This window comes from Columba livia, chromosome 5, assembly GCF_036013475.1.
Source record: "Columba livia isolate bColLiv1 breed racing homer chromosome 5, bColLiv1.pat.W.v2, whole genome shotgun sequence".
Classification (NCBI taxonomy): Eukaryota; Metazoa; Chordata; class Aves; order Columbiformes; family Columbidae; genus Columba; species Columba livia.
The window spans coordinates 5944788-5969101 of record NC_088606.1 but is presented as its reverse complement, the minus strand read 5'-3'; the positions used below and the strand labels follow the sequence as shown (position 1 = coordinate 5969101).

At 48.5% G+C, this 24314-nt stretch overlaps 1 protein-coding gene across 7 annotated transcripts in view; it reads right to left on the bottom strand.

The window, feature by feature from the left end:
* DAAM1 (dishevelled associated activator of morphogenesis 1) overlaps positions 1-24314 on the bottom strand; it is a 94225-nt gene that overhangs the window by 36570 nt on the left and 33341 nt on the right. For all 7 annotated transcript variants that reach the window (XM_065063224.1, XM_065063228.1, XM_065063225.1 and 4 more), the window contains 2 exons: positions 19612-19835; positions 5703-5792 (listed from right to left, as the gene is read on the bottom strand). In XM_065063224.1, coding sequence (XP_064919296.1) covers positions 5703-5792; positions 19612-19794 — 273 coding nt within the window. In that variant the 5' untranslated portion in view covers positions 19795-19835. The remainder of the gene's footprint in view (positions 1-5702; positions 5793-19611; positions 19836-24314) is intronic.

Below are 24314 nucleotides of genomic sequence, written 5' to 3'. Positions count from 1 at the left end.
AGTGCTTTGTTACAGCTGCTAGCAACACATTTTAGATGGCCAACCTGCAGGAGCCATCTCCATCTGATCCAGCAGCCTCCTTCCCACACTGGTGGTGATAGATCTGGAGCTGCTTGGGGATAATGGAGCTCCAGAGGACAGCTGGCTGGGTTCCCCACACACCTGATGTCTGACACACCAAGTTAGATCCTTCAGGGTGAAACCAAATCAGAAGGAACTGGCTTATCGCAGCCAGCTCCAGAGAGCTCTTCAGCCACAACATCCATGACTTAGATGGTTCACCTCCCCCTTGGCACCACCCGCAAGGCCGGTCTGCCCCAGGAGAACTTCACACCACGGAAGTCATAGTAAGAGATTAAAAAAAAAACCAAGGCTCTTCAGCTAGGACCTGCTGCAACAAAACCAGAAGCAACCCCCTTTGTTTTGACACATCTTCCTAATTGCATTTTTATTTTGCAGTATTCCCCACCCCTCCTTGCTGCTCAAAACTGGCAGCAGCTGGCAGCCCACCACGTTTTGGCAACTTCCCCCTCCCTGCCTGTTGTGGATGCTCCACCTGGGTTCTGTTTTCAAGGCCAAAAAAGAAGCAGACAGTGGTGGGGATGGGTTTTAAAGCTGCGTGAGAAGTTTAAATCCAGCCCAGCTCCACCAACATGACCAAGCCTTTCCCAAATGTGCACTGGTGGAGGTTTTGTCCAGGTTTTCCTCATCCCTCCAGTCACCAGGTATCCCTGCAATAAAAAATAGATGAAACTAAAGCCATTTCCCTGTGCTCTACCAAAGGCTTGTGGAGTGATGCCATGAAGGGCTGTAATTCTATCATATTCTCCTCAAGTTGGGATCTTGGGGTCCAAACCGTCCCATCCCAGACCACTCTGTTTTTCCATAGGCTAACACTTCCTATACACTCTCCTCTACAATTACACACATGCCCTTGTACACTTTTCCCAGGGTTTAAAAATTATGCTCCCCATAAGCAAATATAGCATGACCAGATGCCTTTCTTAGTCAGCTGGTTCATTGTTTGAAAAGCTTCTCTTTAAAATCCAAAAAGATTGCTAACAGATGCATTTTTTGGCTGGAGAGGGAGAAAAATCTTACTTAAACAAAAGTGTGTTGTGATTGGAGCTAAAAAGGGAATTACCTTTAAAGATAAAAACTATGAACATTTCCTATCGAAAAATACCCCCAGCCATGCAAACGGCCCATTTTTCTGGGTCAGCCTGAGAAAATGACACCTGAGATGATATTTCAACCTGCTGCTGAAATAACCGCAGGTATATCTGGATGATCAGGGGCCATGAAACGTTTCTCTTCCATCCCAGGTGACACAGGAGCTATTTTTTTCCCTCCTTCCCTTGCATGCCACCTTTCTCAGCTTTTGCTCCAAGTTCTGCTACTGCAGCTTTTTGCTTGATGTTTTTTTTTTTTTTTTTAAATAATTTATGTTTTTTAAATGAATGGAATAGATGGAAACAACAGCCCCGTGAATAAGCTGCAGGGCTGAGCTACAAGAGGAAGAGCGAGCTGGAAAGCGAAGCTCTCTGGAGGGAGCGGGTGGACGGTGCAGTTAGAGAGGAAAGAGGCCATCCGGCTGGGAAAAATAGTATTACTGGAGACCCATCACTCATTTCCCTATTTATCACATTTTCCCCCGTTCTCCTCTGCAAAAGCACCACCACCACCTACTCCTAATGCGAAGCGATCCTAGTTTCATATCTGATGTCCGAGGAAATTTTAGATGTCAGCTTTGCTTGCTGGGGACAGCTTAACACTGCCAAGAGCTATGCACTCGGCATTAGCGATGCCAACGGGTTTTCAACACAAGCTTAAAGAGCGCAGCATCGCTTGGTGTCCCACAGGTCATTTTTCCCCTCCCCTGGCTTTACAGATGCTCAGAGAGCTCAGCTGAATCGAAATGGGGGGGGGGCACAGAGCCAGATCCTGCATTCACATGAGCTGGTTTTCACTACCGATCCCTTCCATCTGGTTATTTATGCCGAGCTTCTGCCTGAACACAGTATCCACCCATATTTTGAGGCTCACAAAAATCACCTGGTGAGCTGCTTTAATAGCTTGACATTACATACATCAGCTGGCAGGAGACAAACCTCCTGCAATTAAGAGGTGCTGCAGACTAAGTGCAAAGTGTTAATAATTAACTCCCTCTGGAGCTTGGCCTCCTGAGAAAGGTCATCCTGAGTCACCCTCTTCCACTGAAGCAAAGTGGCAGCCAAAGAAACGGTAAAGCTGGAAACCCTCCTGCTTCCTCCCTGCGCTTCCGAGCAATATCCTCTCCTGGAGAGCGGGGCCAGCACGGAGTGAAATATTTTGGGATGAGGTATGAAACGAGTCATCGTCCAGAAATACCACTTCTAAAAGCAGATTTCATCCTGCTGTTAATGCATCTCCGCCTTTGCATTTCCCTGCTTTATTACAGCCGTAGAGGGGACTGATGGCTTCAAAGAAGGTCTCTCCAATAATCTTTAAATCTCTCTCCTGACCTGAGCACTGCGCGGCTGCTGGGTTTAATGCAGACTTCAGTTCCTGCTCGGGTTGCTGCTGACAGACTCGCCAGCCCCCATCACAAGATGTTTTTTATCTCTCTGCCCCCACTCCTCCCCATCCCCAGGAGCATCACAGGGTGATGCAGGTGGGATGGGACCATGAGGAGTTCATCTAGAACAACCCCCTGCTCCGAGCAGGGTCAGGGTTGGGATCAGCCCCAGCTTCTCTGCAGATGGAGAATCAGGGAGGGACAAAACCTCCACCCTGTCCAGCTGGCACTGTGGGCTGGGATAAAACCAGCTGCTTGCAGGACAGAGAAGCTACGATATGGGGCAGCAGGCCAGGGGAAAATGTTCCAAGGAAGGAAATATGCCTGTAGAATAGCTGCTTTTCCCTTATTTCCTCTCGACAAGCACTGCCAAGGCCAGGTGCTGCCAGCTCCCTTTACAGGACAACCCAGCACAATAAAATGATTCATTTTCATCACCTTTCACCAAATCTCGCCCATCACAGGAATATGTAACAAGCGGGATGCACTCTGGAGAGCTGGGTAGGGTGGATGACACCAACAGCAAAACAGAAGAGCCAGATATGGTGCATGGCAGCAGGGAACATGCTGAAAGGACAGATATTCAGATGTTTTCTGTGCTGCACCCACCTTTGCTGTTGATGGAGGCAAGGGAGTGCCCTGGCTGTGTGGGCTACAGCCACAGCACAAGATATGTTGCAGCTCACCGAGATGGCATCACAAGTAGGGAAGGAGCAGCTGAGAACAGCCAGAGGAATGAGGACCAGAGCAGAACATCAGCCAGGATTCAGCCTCAATGGACCTGCCCCAAGAACCTCTGACCCCTTCTGTGGCTCCTTCCTTCAGCACCCCCTGGGACCAGATTGTTTCTCAGCACAGTTTCTAAAAAACCATAAGCGCAAGGAGGTGCTGGAACAAGGAAGAGGAACCATCAGCTCCATCTAAATCCTGCCCCGGGAGATTAGATAACATGTAATCTCCATTCACAATAATAATTACATGGCTTTGCTTGATTTAAGTCTCCGTTGTCTCTTGTTATCCAGACACATCAGAGCACGGCTCTGCTTATCCGACAGGCAGTGACGAGCGATCATCCCCTGCCTGTTTTCTTGATTCAGACCAGTGCCTGTAATTTGTTAATATCTCTTCTGCCTTCCGATTTAAACCTCGAGCATGGCAGGCCTCTGTCTAACAATAATACAGAGATTTCAGGGGTATTTATGAGAGGCTTAAAACTTAATCCTACATGAGCAAGGTAAGCCTGCTCTTGGCCTAAAACACAGCTGGAAAATCTGGTGCCATCACTCCAGCAGGAGAAAAGAGGCATTAATGGCAGCGATCGTCCTTCGATCGGGGCCAGGTGACCGCCAGCACTGCTGAGCCAGCTCCTGCAGGTTAGGGGACATAGCAGTGAATTTGGGAACTGAATCACAGAACAGTTCGGGTTGGAAACGACCTTTCAAGAGCATCTAGTCCAACCCTTGCCATGAGCAGGGACATCTTCACCAGCTCAGGTTACTCAGAGCCCCGTCCAGCCTGGCCTGGGATGTCTCCAGGGATGGTTCAGCCACCACCTCTCTGGCCAACCTGGGCCAGGGTTTCACCACCCTCAGTGTCAAAAATTTTTTCCTCATATCCAGCCTGAATCTCTCTCCTTTAATTTAAAACCATCACCCCTTGTCCTGTCGCAACAGGCTCTGCTAAAAGTCTGTCCCCATCTTTCTTATCAGTCCCTTTTAAATATGGAAAGGCCACAATGAGGTCTCCCTGGAGCCTTATTTTCTCCAGCTGAACACCCCAACTCTCTCAGCCTGTCCTCCCAGCAGAGCTGTTCCAGCCTCGGGTCATTCCTGTCACTCCTCTGGACCCTTTCCAACAGGTCCATGTCCCCAGCTGGGGGCATTTCCCTCACAGGCCTCAGCATCCTTCCATCTACTTGCGAGATTGAGGATTTTTGCCTCACTTCTCCCCACGGTGGTACATCCTGCATGATCTCTGCTTTGGCCAAGGCTGGGAAGGAAAATGAGTCCTAGCACAGACAGCTGGAGGTAATTCTTGTGCCAGAATAGATGGGCAAAAATCTTCAGTTTACTGGTGAAAAAGAGAGTGATTTTGGCCACCTTTCAGGCAGCCAGCTCACAGAACCCCACCCTGCTTGGGCTGCACACCCCCAGGAGTAAAAGCAAACAAACCAAAGGAGGAAGGTGGTGAGGCCATCTCCTCCATCCCGGAGGGACCATGAGAGGTGGCACCAGCATTGCTGCACACTGCAACCATGGACCTGCCACAGCCACCACAGGCTTTGATGTATCGGTCACCTGGTCTTTGATTTGCCTGCAGATGAACCTCAATTCTTGACCACTGTCTAAAGGGTGATGCAACTGAGCTCAAATGTCAGCATATCTCAGCACTGGGAAGATGTCTGTGCATGTTTTCAGCTTGAGAAAGACATCTCAAGCCTTGCAGAGCGGACATATCACGCCAGCAGCTCGGCAGACAGACCAATGGAATAGCATCAACATTTGTCTCTTATCAGCAGTATCTTGGTTCCACCCATGAACCTACAGCCCTTCAGTGCCCCAGGGGTGACACAGCTTCACCCTAAAAGCAACCTCGGCTGTGCTAAGGGGACACGGCTTCCCCACAGTGCTTTCCATTTGTGTCGTCCTCCGGGAAGAACTGGTGGGAAGACAAAAATGACGCCCAAACCTGTTTCATGGCAGCAAACTGGAAACCCAGGGGAGGCTTTTGGGGTGGCTGTAATTGCACCCCCAGACATCAACATAGAAAAGCGGAGCCACGAGCGATGGTGACTGGAGCTGGCCCCCACCACTGCATTGCCAGCCTCAGTGGCCACAGAGCTCCACAGTGACCCACTCGCACAGGCAGGGACCCACATGGGGTGGGGACACCCATGTGGGGTGGGGAGACACCTCCTCCAGCATGAAAGGTCTCAGGACAAAGAGCTATGCATTTTGGAGACTGAAGACCTTGCTGGTTGCCCTTGCTTCACCAGGGCCATCCTGAGGAACAGAGGCATATCTACAGCATCCCAAAAAACACTTGGCATCCCAAGAGAGAGCTGTGTCCACCCTGTGTCTCCTCCCCATCCTGCGTGGGAGGGAAGTGGATCAGCCCCTGGCCACAGCACGGACGAGTCTCTTACCTTCTTCTTGCTGCAGTAGATCTGCCACTTCTTCTCCGCTGGGAGCGCAAACATGGCCTCTCTGTGCTTGTCCGTGAGGTCAAGTTCATCCTGGAAAGGGGAAAAAAACCCACAAAACATACAACTTGAGTACACAAACAGGTGATAGCACAGCACTACCCCCGAGAAAAGCAGTGTAAATTAATGCGGGGCCACACCACAGCGCAGCAGCGGTCCCGCAGCATCGCCCCGTGACTATTGATTTGTTAGGGCAATGATGCTGATTCTCATCCTGCTGTTGCTGACCTCCCCCTGACTCCTGGGCTACAGCTGGCTGCTGGGAGGATGGAGCTGCAAACCTTCCGCCTTTTTCCTCCCAGACATCGCCTTCATTGTTTTTAAAGGCAGCAAGTGTTTTAGAAAGGACATCCATGAAGCCGTTACAGCTGCCTGCAAGACAGCCTGGCACAGAGGATCGAGAGCTCCAGATGATAAACCATATCTAAGACACGTACAGAGAACAACAATTCATATAGGACCTTTCTTTTCTAGCATCACCTATAACTGCTTCACTGAGCACCTCGAGTGGTCCAGCACATTTCCATCGCTGACACCCTCGTATCATAGAAAACTGGGTCTGGATTTTTTTTGGCTTTGGGTTTGTTTTCCTATAACTCAAAATAGAAAGAGTTTTTCCTAACATCTACAGTTCATAAAGAGGCACATCCTTTCCATCAAAAGTGGACCATGTATTGTCTAGCAGAGATAAAGCTGTTTACTGACTAAGACCTTTATTGGTTTATCTGATTTTATTTTAAAGGACACATCCATTTTCAACATGGAGGCTTGGTTAGCAGCATGCCTTCCACCGGGATGCCCGAGTATTATCAAAGCCTCATCGCTTCCTGGTGCTAGATGTAGGTCAAAGCTTTTATCAGAGAACTAACTAAATAAAACATTCAGGCAGGGCTGGCAGGCTCATTGCTAAAGCCAATATTGATCTTACAACCATGGATGTCTCTTAAAATCACCACCGCTGGTGACAACCTGCATGCTGGAGGGATGCTGGCGCAGTGGTGCGAGAGCTGGAGATACTGTAGAAGGTCACAGGAGAGCCCAGCCATGGCCTCCAGACAACACATCCCACTTCAACAGGGGATTTAATCAAGAGGAACCCCATTAAAAATTACACAATTAGAGTAGCTAAAAAAGGAAACCACATGGAGACCCATTAAAGTTTCCCTGATTGAATAATAACACTTATCAACTAGAGCTGGTAGCCCCTGGTACACCAGTCAAAGGTAACAGCCCCATTTGGTGAAGGATGAGCAAGATGCCTATGGGGAAAGATGGGTCCTTGCATCAGCAAGCCCACATACCATGAAGAAATTCAGCTGAACTAATTAAAACTCATAGTGCACCCAGTAGCCAAGGAAAGGAGCCTTCAGCTATCTTGTAACCCAAACGCAAGGGTTCTCCAGTACAACATGCTGCAACAGAGGGCTGCTGGCAGTCCTGAACATCTCAGAGAGGCTTATACATCCACTTCAGGTATTAATTTCACTTCCCAATGAAATTACTCCTCGAAAGGAAAGGTGGCTTGGAGCTTTTTCTGTTACGTATGCATGGAGGAGCTTTGCCTCTTCCTTGACTTTTTCCCCCCATATTGACTGACTCTTCAAGCCACCGTGCTGCACAGAGCTGACGGTGGTGGAGCTCTGGAAGCAGATTTGCAAGACACCCTTACAACAGAAATAAATGTGCTGCCACAACACAGGCTTGGAAAAAGTGAGGGCTGAGAAAGCCTGAGCCAAATCTCAGACACTTCCCCTGCACCCAAGGAGGAGAACCTGACTGAGGGACTCCTCCAACAAGCGCCACTTTCAAACCCCCATGTCCTTACAATTTGGGAGGTCAAGGATTCATATCCAGCAAGTGAACTTCCTAGCCTTGGGCAAGTCTGTCAGCCTTCCACATCTTGTGCATGTGAAGAACAGAAACTGTACTCCATGTCCTTCTCCCCTTGTCCCTCCTCAGGTGATGAGCCCGTCAGATACCCAAGCTCTGCCTCAGCCCCAGTTCTGCAGATGTAAAGGCGGCCAAGAGGATGACATCTGACACAGACACTTGGCTGAAATTCAGCTTGTTGGAAAAGTCCATCTGGGAGTGTGGGAGAGGACGAGGGTCTCCTGATAATTATTTACCTCTGCAGTGAGGGTTCGAGTGAGTGCAGGAAAGTGCTTCCACTGTGACCATGCTTCCCTGCCACGGGAATCTGGGATTCAGGCATGAAAGCACCAGTCACGCACGTCTGTACTTAGGTCCTTAGAAAAATATTTATTTAAACTTTCAAAATACCCGTACCCTAAAAATACAACTTGTGCAAATGCAAAGATTTATTAACCAAGAAAAAAAAATCTAAACTGAGCTGAAGGCTAAGCAGGAGCAAGAAGGGATAAAGCAAAGAACATATTAGGTGCTGGTACTTGACAATGTGCAAACACATCCAAAAAAGGTGCAGAAATGCTTCTGAGTCTTGCACAGCATGTTTCACTGTGCCCCTGCTCTAACACGTTCAGTCATCGCAGCCCTGCATCACTCAGTGACACCTACCTAATGACATCTTGAAGGATGCTTGGGAGAGGTGTTTAAATAAATACTATGTGGCACCCAGTGAATATGAAAATTCTCACAATCAAACAGTGACTAATGACTGTTATTCTGAGTTGGAACAGTGACTTAACTGTGAGGAGCCAGGTCTTCGCTGTTTTTATGTGTATGGGGATTCCTGCACCCACCTCCGGCCCTTCGCGGATGCTCACTAATGGCAGTCTCAGCACTCCTTGGCCCCAAGCAGGCTGCTCAGAAACTGCCCTTCAAACTCCAAAAGATGAAGAGGGGACAGGAACATCAGCCGTTTTCCAGGGGCTCACAGACCACTGTACACACGCAGCTCTGACAAAGCCTTTAGCAATTGCACAGCGGAGTAATAGCGCAGCAGAGAAGCTGTGCACAGCCTCAAACCCACATGCGCCTTCAATTAATAATCACGAGCTTGATAATTAGGTGATTCTAACTGGCAATTAATTCTATAGGCCATTTGCAAGCCATGAACTCCCGCTACAGCGTGCGATGCTGGCGGCTGTTGAAGAGTCAGGAGATAACCGGTGCGTCGGTGCCCACCACGCTCACAGCCCTCACCCCTCGCTTCAGCCTCACCTTTCACAGCTCTGCCCCATCCACCCAGATGCCATCCACGGCAGAATCTGCCAGATTCGCTATTTTAAATATTTTTTTGGAATCAGGTCAAAGGCATGTAAAATAACAGCCTCGTTTTGCTACCAAAAGGAAGTCTCTGCCCAGAGTGTTTTTTCTGGAAAGAAACACGCTTCTCTTAAATATTTATCCCATACAGTTAAACTATTCACCTTTAGATCAGGAAACGTGTTTCCACATTAAATCTTCATTTGAATATGATTAAAAAAAAAAACCTTACAGGAGAGCTTTGATTCTCGGCGTGTATTTGCTGTTTCTAGGAGGTAAATATTTCCGCACGGCTTGCTTTGCTGACGGCTCTCCGCTCAAGCCAAGCAAACCTCCCCTCTCTCTGAGCACAGCACGAGATCCAGAGAAGGTGATCCCACAGGGTTCTCTGAAAGAAACATTTGGCTCAGGCTGTGAGCACGATCCCATGGGCCAAACAAGTTTTTATCAAGTGATCTATAGAATCATACAATCCAAGAACAGTTTGGGTTGGAAGGGACCTTCAAAGCTCATCTAGTCCAACCCCTGCCATGAGCAGGGACATCTTCACCAGCTCAGGTTGCTCAGAGCCCCGTCCAGCCTGGCCTGGGATGTCTCCAGGGATGGGGCATCCACCACCTCCCTGGCCCTTTCCCTTGGAGGACACACAGCAGTATTCAGAGGGGATGCTCCCATGGTCCATACCTCTCCAAGCTGGCAATTGGGTGGCATTAGCAGCTCAGGTCACCAGTCCTCTGGTCCAACTCCCTGATCAAGCAGGGCTACCTAGAGCAATGCCCAGGACCATGTCCAGATGGGCATGTCCAGATAAGGTCTTGGGGTAGACCTTATCGTTCTACAATGATCTGAAACGGGGTTGTAGCTTGGAGGGTGTTGGTATCTTCTCTCAAGTAACAAGTGACAGGACAAGAGGAAATGGCCTCAAGTTGCGCCAGGGGAGGTTCAGATTCAATATTAGGAAAAAATTCTTCCCAGAAAGGGTTGTCAGACATTAGAACAGGCTGCTCAGGGAAGTGATGGAGTCAACATCCCTGGAGATCTTTAAAAAGATGTGCAGACGAAGTTCTTAGGGACATGGTTGGTTCAGTGTCAGTGTTGGGTTAATGATTGGACTCAATGATCTTGAGGGTCTCTTCCAACCAAAATGATTCTATGATTATATGGCTTTTGAGTATCTCCAAAGAGGGAGAGTCCACCACCTCTCTGTTTTGCAGCCACCGTAGTCTCTAACCATCTCCTGAAGGCAAAGCCAGACCTAGCAGAAAAGTGAGGCACTGCCACTAGAAGAAATGTTTGACCCTTCCAGCAGAAAGGGTATGAAGTCCAGCCCCAGAATCACACCATGGTCCTTGGTGCAAGCTCCTGTCCCTGTCACTTCACCCATGCCATGGTGGATGTTTCGATGAGCATGTTCCATGGGCTGAGAACCACAGGCTTTAATGGGGACAACAGCAGGAAGCCAGCAGGGTGCTGCAAATCTCCTGACTTTCAGAAATGATCTCCAGGATGAGCTGGTGCACCCATGGCAGCAGCACCCCGGCATGACCACCACTGGTTCTTCCCCTATATCCCACAGGTCCCACTAGCCACCAAACATTCTACAAGAAGTAGTGTAGGAACAGAGCTTCAATAAGGGAAAATTCCCTATACAGGGGTCTGCACCCAAAACACCTTCAGAGGTTGTAGGAAAGAAGATGAAAAACTTTGACATCTAATGCACCTTTCTGGTTGATAAACTGTGTAATTGTAATACATGGAGGAGACAGGGGAAAATAAGGAGGTCACCCATTGTCATAATAGAAATAAAAGTTAATTAAAATTAGCTGTCTTGTTCTGGGTTTATAAACACATTCATATGTGTGTGTGTATATATACACACACACACATATAGAAATACATCACCAGATCAATAAATGACCAACATAATAAAGAACAAGTGAATTTACTCCTGATGGATGGAAGCACAGAATTGAGAAACCTCTGTGAGACTACAGCACATAAAGGCAAGACCTCCTGCATCCTCAAATAAAGCATAAGAGATCCAAGATTGCTCAGAAACAAAAGAAAGAGAAGAAAAATAGGAACAAAGAAACAAGTGGGAACTTTTTGGCAACATTTGGCATTAACCAGTACATCATGAGAATTAAAAACAAATAAAAAAGGCCTGTTGCAGTCTGCATCAGCTTCCTTTCTCAGGGGTCATATCGCTTTTTCACTCTCTTCCAGGCATTCTTCTCCAAGTTCATCAATTTGATTTATCCCAGAACGCTGCAGTGTCAAGGGAAATGGCAATCAGCATTTTTCCCCCTGTACCTCATCTAATCTTCCGCTGCCCGCAGCCCTGCCTGCGATCTGCGCCCGTGCGCGATAGTCCTCCACCCCAGAACCCACCTTATTTAGCCCCTTATTCTCTTTTTAAGCTCTTTTCCTAAAGAAACAGGCTTATTAATCAGTGGCTGTGACAGTGCGAACAACTAACCGCCTTCACAGTCAACTTGCACCGCAGGAGAAGATCCTCTATTTGCAACATTTATTATTCTCAATGTGCGCAGATTTATCTTAGTTTTCATTTTTGTTGTTTTGTTTTGTTTTATAGGAAGGTAGTGAAGGAAGTATTTTGTTTTAAGTATTAACAATAAAAATACCTCCTTCCTAGCACACATCTTTTCAGCCAGAGTACCTTCAGAACTGAAAAACAACCCCCCAAACAAACCGATCCCAGCGCATATTATCACTGTATATTTTTAATTCACCCATGACGCCCTGCAGCTGGAATTACAGAACATGAACAAAAATCAGCTATTCATATTTCTTAATGAATAAGCGTAACAGATGGAAGATTTTTATTAATTTTGCCTTTATCATGTAATGAATTTTTGAATAAAGGAAATTGCCTACAGCAAGGGAATGAGTAGCAGCAAGGAATAACATGTAAGCACTTCAAAGTGCTTACACCTAGTCAACCTCTTCCCACATTGAATTTTTAGTTCCAGACTGTAAGAGAAAAGACCTAAACCCACCCTGCTCTGCAGCTTTCAGTTATTGACCTGAGAGGACTGGACAGACATAAATAAAATATGTATTCATTTCTTCTTCTGCAGGACAGATTATGGCCATCAAGAGCTGATTTAGCTCTTCAATAAACTCTAGCTGCAGCTGGTTCACATTCCCGACAGTTCAAACACCTAACTGAGGCAGACAGCATGTACTGCTTCAATACTATTTTGTCTAATTAATTATTTTAATAGGCTAAAGGTTCTAAAGGTCTCCATATTCCAATACTAATGTATTTTAGAAGAGAAGTATCTACTTAGGGTTCTCAGTCTTTTCTGTTGTAATAATTATCTATAACCTCATATATCCTTTTTTTTAATTTATTGACCTTGGCCTTCTGTGACCTTTTCATTGACATCATCTGGAAAACCTTCCAGTTTAATTAACACAGGGTACTTCTACAGTCTGAATTATCCATCAATGAAGTTTTAACCCGAAGAGCACTTTCAGATCTAGAAACCCTGCAGATGGATCACCACTGTGCTTCTTCCGCACAATTGTACATAAACCTCGAAAACAAAAAAAAATAAGGTGTACTGGCCCATTATTTACTGCTGTGATCACTAAAATGGATTAAATTCAAGTCAACCACAGCTGGACATGACTGCCCTTTGGTGGGTGCACCTTGTACGATAATAAAGTGCAGCTGGCAAATAAATAAGAAGGTTTTGGATTGGGATTTCCTACCTATTTATGAACTCAAACAATTTCCCTTTTCAAACATTTTCTAGATCCTGTCTTTGCTGCTGGTATTCCTGAGAGCTACTGAAGTTGGAAGTCAAACCAATGGATTGAGTGAGGCTCCAGATGTCCCCTGCCCAGTGCAGATGCTCGCTTAGGAAAGCTCTGCATGGTTGGTCTGGTGCTAAACTGCTTGAGGGTTTCCTCAGCTAAGACCCTACGAAGGGCATTGAGAAGGGGCTGGATGGGAATTAGTGGCTGTAAAGCCCCACACCAACTCGATCCTGAAAGATTTACTGCTCTGTGCGTGGGACCCTAAGGATGTGGCTGAGGGGAACAGGAGCGAGCTACAGCCTGATGTTGATGGCAATGTAAGATGGAATTGCACTCCTCACATACCTGTGGCTTGGGTGGACAAGTGGTCCTCTTTTCCCCACAACTATGGCTTGGGTCACACCCAGCGTCCTAAGGTCGTTTTTAACAACTTGAGCAGGTACAAAGCAGAATGTCACCCTATGGGGAGGCAATTTCTGACCGAGGTTTGACATCCAGCAAGATACCTAGCACAGGTGAGCATCAGATGGGCTTATAGATGTCAGGTGGTTTTGGGGAAGGATGCTGATCCCTGTAAATAACAGTATTGATTTGAACATTGGAGCTGATGGGAATCAGGACCACTGGGTGCTCAGGCAGGAACCTGCCCATGGGGTTGCAGAAAGCCTCAGCTGCCAAAACCTGACCTTGGTGATGCTCACATGCCAAGGAACACCCAGACTCTGCCAACGACGGATACTACAGTGGTACAAACAGCATCTGCAAATGGATACGAGGCAGATATGGCTATTCCCAGCAGGAACGTTTCCTGCTGAGCTTGGTGATGAAGAACAACCCACGTGCTGCTCAATCCTGCCCATAACTCCAACACCACCACCCAAACACCTAGCGATGAGGAAGGAGAAGATCACTGCCCCATCTAAAGAGTTTGGTACCTGCTGTGGTGACCTGTGCCAGAAACACTGGAGCCAGTGCAAGCCAAAAAGCCTGAATGTCACAATTAAGGTCACCGAATGAGCCACCCAGGCATTTCCCAGGGATAAGGCCTCCTCTTTGACAAAGTGCAAAGTGGAAAGCATTTAGCAGGTAGACCATGTAATTTTTCCACTTCAGCTCTACTTCTACTGGAAACAAAGGGGTTTCTTATGTGCTCTCTAACTTCAGCTGGGGTTCACATTGTGCTGTAACACAGCTCCTTCGTAAAATTACGGGTCGGGAACAGCATGGTTTTTGGGCAAGCCTCCGCTCTAGTTTGTAGCTGCAACAGATGTTGCAATTACACAAATGCTTCAGTTGAAAAGTAGCATTCCTCGGTGGATTACTTCATTCAGGTCCGTGAAACATGGTAGGCAGAAAATACTTATTTTCACACCGAGTAGGTGTGCGACTTCTCTATCAGATGGTTACCTATCAAAACACATGTTTAAGAGATTATCTGTGAGGGTGTAACGCCGCAAGGTGACGAAAACAAGCGCTGTGAGCGGTGGGGCTGGGACAGGAGCGTGGCAGGTCCAGGCTGTTCTCTTCCAACGAGCAGAACCTGGGCAGCCTGGTAAAAGTGTGCTTTGTACAGCACAAGGGTCCCTGCAGGCTGAATTTAAAAGCAGATATTACTGAATAATTTGGTTTTTCTCCTTAAAAGCAATTCATAAGCTGAGGGAGCTCTTGGGAGCTAGTGGTGGGATGGGGTCAGGAGCCCCATGCTGAGTATCTGGCCCTGGATAAACTCTGTAAAAAGGGGTGTTTTTGCCCAGAACACAAGGGCTACTACAATTGTATTTTTTCTAGGTATAAACCGTACGCTTTTCTTTGCGGATATGGGGGAAAACGGCTTTGGCCACCGTTCAGTGATTCTCAAAATCCTGAAGTCCTTAATGCTGGAAAGACCAGGCAGCAAAAAACGACAGCTGACCTGCAAGCATGAAATGCAAAGCTGGGTTTTGCAGCTGATCCCTCAGCTGTTACCTTAAAAGCCGTGTTGTTTTGCAAGGCCCAAAACCTCACACTTTCTCCTTACTGGTTTAGAAACTGAGGGAAAAGCGCATTACTTAAGCTCCTAAGTAAAACTGGTTATCACCAGCAATGAGTTCCCAACCTGGCATTGCTATTGACATGTCACAGTGCTCACACTGACCGCACCACCGCCGCCTCCTCGCATTGGGGTTGCCCTCCACTCCCTGTTCAAGCAGCATATAATAGCAATGATCCCGGCGTGCCCAGGGGACGGGAAGACAATGCTGTTATGCATGGAGCATCTTACCCAAGCACCCTACATCATGAACCACAGACTGATCAACCACCATGAAGCATTTTGGAGGCGACACAGAATTAATCTCTGTGACGGGAGATGCTATCTCCTAACAGATAGCGTCCAAAGAGCGGCTCTAAAGAAATGCATTAGTTTCCCCAAGTACAGCAAAAGCAAATGCTGTGATAAATCTTTCAAGCTGCCAGAGACCTTTTATTTTTTGTTCCCCAGGCTCCTGAGTTTCCACTACTTCATAAAGCAGCAGGGAGGGATGGAGCAGCCTTCCACGTCGCGTGAGAGGAAGGCAAAAAGCCTAGCACTTTGGAGATCCCGTGTGAATATCTCCCTCCAGCAGATTCTGGTGAAAGCAGTCAGTGACACCGGCCATGTCAGTGGGCAAGGGTTTGCACCCATCTGGAGCCTGAGGGGTTGGGGACACTGCACAGCCATCTGTCTCCCAACATCCCCTCCCCATCACCTCCTGAGGTCTCCAAAAACTTTTTGGCTGCTTGAGTCCAGGCAGAGGGACCTGGGGAAGGTCATAGAAGCACAGAACAGTTTGGGTGGGAAGGGACCTTCCAAACTCATCCAGTGCCACTCCTGCCATGAGCAGGGACATCTTCACCAGCTCAGGTTGCTCAGAGCCCCGTCCAGCCTGGCCTGGGATGTCTCCAGGGATGGTTCATCCACCACCTCTCTGGCCAACCTGGGACAGGCTCTCACCACCTTCAGTGTCAAAAATTTCTTCTTCATGTTTAGCCTGACATGAGGCTCTGGTTTCATAGGCTAAACATGGGCTGCTGCACAGCACAGGCAGGATGCAGGGCTAGATGGAGGTTGCTCTGATTTCTTCTACATCACTAATGACATGTCAGAGGTGAAAAGTCTGAGAAGCCCTATTGGGACCAGTAACTGGAATTTCCTCAAAGGCCAGGTATTTGGGAAGACATGTCTTGAGGGGCACCTGGGGCACTATCTCCTCCAAGCCCATCCCTCTGTTGGCAGAGACACAGACTGGGAGCAATATGTGGGACCAGGGAGAGGCAGCACCTCGTGCTCCAGGGCTGTGCAAAGCCAGCCTGGCTCCGGCAGCTCCTCCCAGCACCCAGGTGGTCAGAGGAGCTGCTGGAGCATCACTGCTGGGATGGAGATGCTGCTGCAACTCGTCAAATGCAAACTTTCAATCCCCCTGTGCCTCCATCCCCCTGCCCGGTGCACATCCCGCAGGGCCGATGCACACCACCACACACGGAGCATTTCATTACAAACCTCAGAGTGACAAGGAGTGTTTAGCAGATATAAAGGACATCAGTCATTTACCCATCTGGTGGAAAGTCTTGTTGCTGGCAGAAAATAGAGAGGATTGTTACAGCAAGATCTACCATATGGCACCATTATGCTGAGCTTTGCAAGTGCTTTCTCTGAGCGTGCAAGTAAGATTTCAGCCTTTGAAGAAACGCTGTATTGTTAGCCTGGATATGCAGGAGCCTCTTGAAAGAAGCCGTGGCAGATGGCTCAGCTTTGTTCTCTTGGTTTGCAGGCGGCTCATGCAGGCCCAGATATTCCCCCTCGCCGGGGCTGAGCAGCCCCATGGCACAGCGATCCTCCTGATGTGTCCTACGAGAGGACCGATAGCTCCTGAAATCCCCTACATCTGACGGATGTTGCCTGGCAGGTACCACATCGCTGCATGATGGAAGCAAACACTGTCGGCCCAAGCCAGTGGGACGCACCAATATCGATGCAAGGAGAGCTGCATGAATTTGAAAAGCCTTTTCCCAGCCAAGGGAGCTGCAAACTAGTAAATCTTCCTGAAACACCCCACTTTTGTCTGCACCTCCCTGCCAGCACCTGCTCCTCCCTGGGTGGCTGAGCCAGAGCCCCGGCAGGACAGCGGACAAAGAAAAGCCTTTCAGATGGGGCCGGTGCCTGCTTGAGCGACATCTCAACAATACCCTGACGAAAACCCATTCAGTCCAGTCCGGGGAAAAGGAAGGGAAAGGGAAAAGGTCCCTCCGGGAGGAAGCAGTGATCAGTCATTGACAACAGCAACAACATCTGCATCTGGACTGAGCCAGGGAAAAGCCCCTGCCTGCTGTGTACCGCTGGCTGGGACAGGACATATCGTCCCTGCAGCCGGGATGGACATAGGACATTTCTCACAGGCTGATTGCTCCTGTTTGCACCCAGGCAAAAATAAAACACCCCATTTTTCCCTGATGCTCCTCCTGAGAAGCACTTGCACAGCCACAGAATAAAAGTCCACCTATTTATTCTATTTAACTATTCTAATTAAAATCCAAAGTGTTCATGTAACACAGACCAGGTCATGAAACACATACTAGGAAGGCAGATAGAGCCTTTAGCTGACATTGGAGTCAGCTCCTCCATGTCCCTCTGCAACTCCTGTCCTGGTCCTCTGCTGCTGGCATAGGACAATCACTGATTTCTCACACTAGATATATTTCCTGACTCAGATGAACAGGCACACTTAAAAACACCCAAAGCCGAGAGAATATTTTGTGGGATGGCTTCAAAAAGGAAGAGGTTTTGCCCTTTGATGTGCTCAGCAGGCTGAGATCTGTACAGCAGGGATCCTGTGGAGTTGTTGGTCTCTGAGAGAGGATGGTCCATCCTGGTGACCAAACCCACTGCTGCACCATCCCCAAAGATACAGCCCATCTCAGGCCTGAAGTCTTCCACCCCTGCCACTCCAAGTCCCTAATGGAAACAAACGGGGCAGAAAACTCACTAATAAGCTGCAAAAGCAGAGTTGGCCAAGGACCAACCCGGGCTGGCAAAGCCTCCAGGTCCCCTCCAACCCCTTTGACTTCCCTCAACTCAACTGACCGAGACAACCAAGGACTTTGGAGGGAGCTTGGTCGCACAGAGCGGGCACAAGCCATCCCACCTCGGAAGGTCAAGCGTGATGGGCCGGGTGGCATCGGGCTCCCGCAGGCGTAAAAATCAGCCCAGCACCTCTGAGTGCTTTCTCTGTCTCTCTTCCAAATGTTACACAGTGGGTTTATACAGAAACAGTGGGACACTTTCCAAACCATTTAACTAATACTGAAATTTAATACCCGACACCAACAGGTTACTGAGAGCAAGAAGGAGCTGTTGTAGTAGAGAGGGAGGGTGGGTTTGCAGCTTCACTCCCCCTGAATGGGAATCTGCCCTCTTGCACCCACAGGGCAGAGCTCAGTTTCCCTCCCCCCGAGTGCTGGCTTGGGTTGAGATCTGCCTGATGGGTTTTTTGGGGAGCCAGGGGGTTGCAGCTGCTTGCACAGGAGCGTGGTGGGACTCACTGTTCCCCCCGACAAATGACTTCAGCCCTCAGAAGCCAGCATGGCTCCTGCTGCCGGCATTCCCTGGAGCAGCAGCTGCCTCCAAGCCTTATTCTCACCCTTGGCTGAGGGAAAAATCCCAAAATCTTGGCAGCATGGAGCAAGGGATGGAGAGCAGAAGGGCTACCGCAGGGCATGCCCTGGCCCCAGCTGGGCTCCTGCCCCACTGCACATAGAGCACGGCCTCTGCACGAATTTGGGAGAGATGCTTTGAAAATCACGGGCTGAGGAAAACACCACGGGCATATGGGCATATGCGATGCCGAGCCGCAGCACAAGCCCTTACACCGCCTCCAGCTGGGGCATGGAGAAAGTTTTCCATGGGAAGGAATTTCCCCAGGAAAATCTGATTTGGCCAAGTTATCAGTGGAGAAAAATGTGGAGCAGAAAGCACACATCCACCTGAACAAACGAAATCTGACTGGCAGCGTTTTGCTTCTTTGCAAGAAGAGGTTCTGCTGCAAGGAGGTCTCATCCCCACCACACTGTGTTGGGTGTCCCAGTCTGCCATCACATCCCACCCATGGAGAAGGACATCTTGGCAAAACGGTCTCCCATAATACAACACGGAGGTCTCCTCTAGCAAGGGGACTGGCTGACCAAAGCCATGCTGCCTGGCACCTAACAGGACATGCTATACCATGAGGTGTGACTGACCAGCATCACAACTCCCAGCTCTCTCTACACATCAAAGCACCATCGAGAAAACCCCTTTCACTGGTGAATCAACTCAGAGTGGAGCACTCTGGATCTATCCAACAAGCCACTCCAAAACGTTTCTGCTTGGAACAAATTAAGCTTTTTTTTGGCTGACTTCTTTTTTTTTTTTTTTTTTAATGTTATTCATATTTGTCAGAGTCTTCATACTGAGGGACAGAGAAAAAGTATCCTTACTCTCCAAATCACAATTTAGCCCACACCCAAGAATTTCTACAACGCAGAGTGCCCAGCAGGTACAGTCACTTTGCACCTATGGAGACAACCTGCTTTACCGGCTCGGACGCCCCCGCATCACCCTGGAGGTGCACGAAGCCAGACCAGCCCCAAAGCCCTGCTCTAAGAAATCAAGGCTTTCTAACGAGAAAGAGAAACCACTCCAGACTGGGAGAACATTAGGGATGAGCAAAGCCTAAGGTTCAGCACGGAACTGGTCCCAACAGCAGCCCCTGATGCTTCCTTCACACCAAGGTTTGCCCAGAAACTCAAAACTAAGCCTGGGGAGATTATAAATATGGGAAAAAAACAGGGAGAAAAAATAGACATAAAAAAACATCCTACTCACCACCAGCTCGGTGAACATGACGTCCAGCTCCTCCACCGGCGGCATGGGCAGCGCGGGCTCCATGGTCTGCAGGGCGAAGCTGCTGTCATTGCGCAGCCGGTATGTGATCTCGGGGTGGTCGCTGCTGCGAAAGCAGCAGAAGATGAAGGAGATCCCCCGACTGCTCCTCTTCCTCGGGGCCATGGCCAAAACCCTCGGCGTCCCTCCCTCCTGGGCGCTAGATCCTGAAGGGGAAGAGAAGAGCGGAGGCTGGAGCGGCCACCCCACAGCTCCCGTCCCATCGAGGGGAGGAGGAACCAAAGCCACCCACGCGCTCGGCACAGAGGGGAAGAGCGGAGACGGTTTACGTGCCAAATATTTCTGCTCGGTTTTGACGTTTACGGTCCTGGCAACCTTGACGAATTAAGAAGATACATTTGCTTGCCTTGTGCTGAAGCCAGCAGCGGCAGGGAGATGTGCCACCGTCCCCATGGAGAGAGGAGTCCTGGACCCCCACCACTGCTGCAAATTCCAGCAAACTCCCACTGACTGCCCCGTGCTGTGGCAGCCAGGCCAGCCCCTGTCTCAGTCCAGCCAGGGGTATGGCAAATTTGGGTGGCTGCTGCCAGAAATTGCTGGATGTGCTTGGGGCAATCAGGTACGTGGTCCCCAGCATGTGTGACTCAGGGCTTGAAGACCTGATGTGGCTCAGGATGCCACAGACAGCAGCAGAGCTGAGAAAATATCCTATATTCTTCCCTCCAGCTCTTAAACATGTCCCTAAACATTCACCAACAACCGCCGGCTGGGTGGCTCTTTTTCGTGGAAAGTTTTGCTTGGTTTTAATTAGATAAACCCTACTTGAAATTCCAGTAAATATTTACAAGACGCGAATTGAGCTGATAAAAATCACACGGTGCCGGTAGCTCAGACTTTCCTACGCAGTGCTTACGTGGAGCATTGCTCGTGCCAGAGGTCACCTGGGTTTTGCTGATTTCTGAAACCCAGGTTAGGAGCAGAGCTCAGGGCAGGAGACACATGTCATGCCCAACTGATAATGGCAAGGACCAGGCAAACACTGCCCCAAAATTGTGACTGTCGAGTCAATGATACAAGCGGAGACCCACCTATGAGGAATGAGGATGGCAGAGAAACACCCTAACAAGAAAAGTCAACCAGCAAAGTAGAGACTATTTAAAAAGCCTAAACATTTGTCTTATAAAGCCACACACCCACAGATCTTATCTCTGCAAAACAAGACGCCGAGATGTTAAGAGACAGGACAAACAGCCAAGGTTAATACAGAAGGTTGAAATATGGATGACTCAGTTTTATTAACAAATCTATGAAGAGACTTGGGAAAAATGGTCCGTATTTGGAGAGAAGCGTCTGATCTCCCTGGAGCCAGCTGTTCCCCTCTGATTAAAGATTTAGACACCCAAATAAACAGCCATAGAGAGCCAGCACTGGAGGCAGGTTGGGGGCAGAGCTGAGGTCGGACCCTGTACCACCACTTGTGAGGAAAACGGTGACGTCCCAAAACAGGTCCCAAAAACAGGGACCGTGCAGAAAACTCAGGCTCTATCCACATAACAGAGAATCTGACCCTTGAAATTATATTTGCTGGAAAGCTTTTAGCACATCTGCTGAAGCACAAATGATGTGAAACGGCTATTGGGTCTTCACGCAGGATAATCCCAGGCTGTGCAACTGCTCTGTGCCTAGTCCTGAGGGTCAACCCTTCCTAAACATCCCCAAATCTCATTTCACATTCAGCATCTTGGACTTAGGAAAAATGTAGCCACCGGAGGAATTTCAGCTGTTATCAAATCTCTTTCATCGCAGCTCCTCGGTATCCAGCACCGCAGTAAATCCATTAGCAGCCTGCTGGCATCCCTCGGTGTTAGGAGGGGTTTGGGACCTGCTGGGGAGTTTCTTTCCTCAAGGAGGGAGGGAAACTAAAAAACAAAGAAACACAGGCCTCTGTTCCCTCCAACGCAGTGGAAAAAGTTGCTGGTTTGGGTTTTAAAGAGCCACAAGGAGCAGGCGAAGAAGGAGATGCCGGTGGCTGCCCAGCGCTTTGTGCCTCAGCAGGAGCTCAGTCCTGACCCACACGTCCTCAACTTTGCAAAGTCTGGTCACTTGGTCATTCCCAGTCTGTGGGTTGGGCCTCACCCTGCTCCTGATGCCGGTCCAGAGCAAACAGACCCATTCTCCTCTTCCACAGGGTGTTCTCGATCCCCTTTTCGACGCTGTGTCAACCTCATCCATGAAACCCACCGCTATGTGCAAGCTCTGACTTGGGCTTACCAAAATGTACAGAAAGCTTTTATCAGAACAACACCTGCTCTTCAGAGATACAGGCTCCTGATAATGCTGTACGATGAGTTTGAATGACAGACCAAAAGACAAGATTTTCTTTTGGGTTTTAAAGCAGACAGTCATGTAGCAACCAAGACAAGGTATTTTTGAGCTGCTTCCAGCTTTGGAGCTACTGAGATTTCTCATTTTCACCTATAAACAATTAAAAAAACCAAATCACCCTATAGTGCAGGCTGAGTGGGCTGCAGGTTATCAGCAACAAAGGCTAAAAAAGGGTTAGAGAGAGAACGTGTTAGCTACCAAGCAAATAGCATTAAACCTTCAGAAGGCTGATGAATATTCATTGAAATGATGAATCAAAATCAAAACACGGCGGCTCCCTGGCAGGTCGTCGGGATCTGCAGACAGCACAGATTGCACCGTCAGAACAAAGTCCAGCTATGCAGTCTTCTCCTTCCCTGCAAATCCTACAGAAATCAGCTATTCATGGAGAAAAACTGACAGCCCCTGGCAACCTGGAGGCTTGTGTTAAGGAGAGCAGAAGGGACCAGTCCCACGCAGCATCACGTGTTAAGTGTCCTGCTCGCACCTCTCATTTATACCTTTGAGCGCTAATTAGATCAATAAATTTAAGCCAGATTGTGATCTAATGGTGCCTTCTGGCCTTTACTATTGAGCAGGCCAGAATAAATTAAGTTTAATTGCCTCTGTACAGAGCCAGGGAAGATGATAGGATGGGGAAGGGTCATTCAGGAAACTTCTAGCCAAACCCCAGATCCCAAGGAAGGACCAAAAGGGCTGAATCATTTCCAAACAACTTCTCTTTCACTGAAACAAGAGTGGAAATGTGTGTGCAACGGGCTCAGCCTGGAAGCCTAGGGAGAGGAGAACAAGGAAGAGAAGGAAGAGGAGGAGGAGAAGGAACTCAGCCCACACATGGCACCAAGACCAGCCAGGGACCCCATGCAGCACAGAGGCCTCGGCTGCAGCTCAGCAATGCACAGAGAGGCAAGTTTTGTTGTTTCTCCCAGCCCTAAAAGAAAGCAAAAAAAAAAAAAAAGCCTACATCGCCCTAAGCAGTGCTTAAATGAAATCACTCATTAGGAGAAAATTGGACCCTGGTGTCGCTTCCGCCCTTGCTTTAAGGAAACGAGAGCAGCAATTACTGCTTGCATATTCAACAGCCTCCTCAGCAAGCTAAATTAGCCCTCGTGGAGCAACATGCTGTCAAAGCCTGTCTGTGACCGATGCCCCAACAAGCTGGTTTAAAGCCAGTACTGGTATTGCAGTGTTGCGGTCTGCAGCCTAAAAATACCCAGCCACGGTACAAACGCATACAAAAGGAGTGTGCACGCTCCCCTTCACACCTGCCTCCAACCCGCCCAGAAGCTAGGAGATAAATCCTCAAATATTAATATTAGCATGTTGTTTTTCTGGCTCCTCTCCCAAAACGAGGAGGCAAGATTCTGAGCGAGCTCTTTCTCAATGGGGAGCTTTATTTCAGCACATTGCATAAGGGGAGAGTATTTTTGTGCAAGCGCATAGATGCTCACTGACCATCTCTGTAGAGCCCTGACTGATTTCAGCATCTTGGGCCACACCAAGCTTTCCATCCTCTCACCCCACAGAGTTTCAGTGCAGCCTGGGATGCTCCCGACTGATGGACATTTCTGACTGTCTTCCATCGGTGCAAAGTGACCTTCTTGGTTGGCGGTGGCCAGGAGGTGCTTTGCCTCAGTGGGCAGTTTTGGAAGACACTGTCACCCCAAGCGAGTGCTAGAGCCGGGTGTCCTGGACCACTTTTTACAGCATGTAGACGGCAGAAATTTGGCATCCCACACATTGCAGCCTATGCTTGTCCCATCCCACTGCTGAGCAATGGTGCCCCCTCCCTCGGTGCTTCTCCCTATCACATAACACCCAGCGCACGGTGCGGTGCTGGGGTGCACATCAAACCCACTAATTACAGTTTGTTTCAAAATGATGAACCTCATTTCAAAGCAGTATGTTTCACGATGGCAACGTGTTACAATTACACAAACATTTGCAGATACACAGTGTTTTCAAATTGCATACATCTTTCTGAAATACCCTGTACTTTGCATCATTTTTTTTAAAGCAAACAGTTCTAGATGATTTTCCTCCCATGATAAGTCACATCAGATCTCCACAGCAATAAAAGCCAGATGCTCCCGCAGCATTTTTCAGACCAGTTCTACATTTGAGGCATCCTCTGAGAAACAGGAAAGCTTTCCCTAGACATAATGTGATTTTTCACCTTATGGACCCAAGAGACCTGGCAGCCTGCTAACCTGACCTCTGCTCAAGTTTGGTCCTGATTGCAAGCCCTCAAAAACACATGCGCAGTGCTCTGGTTCTCCAAACAGGCAGCAACATTCAGG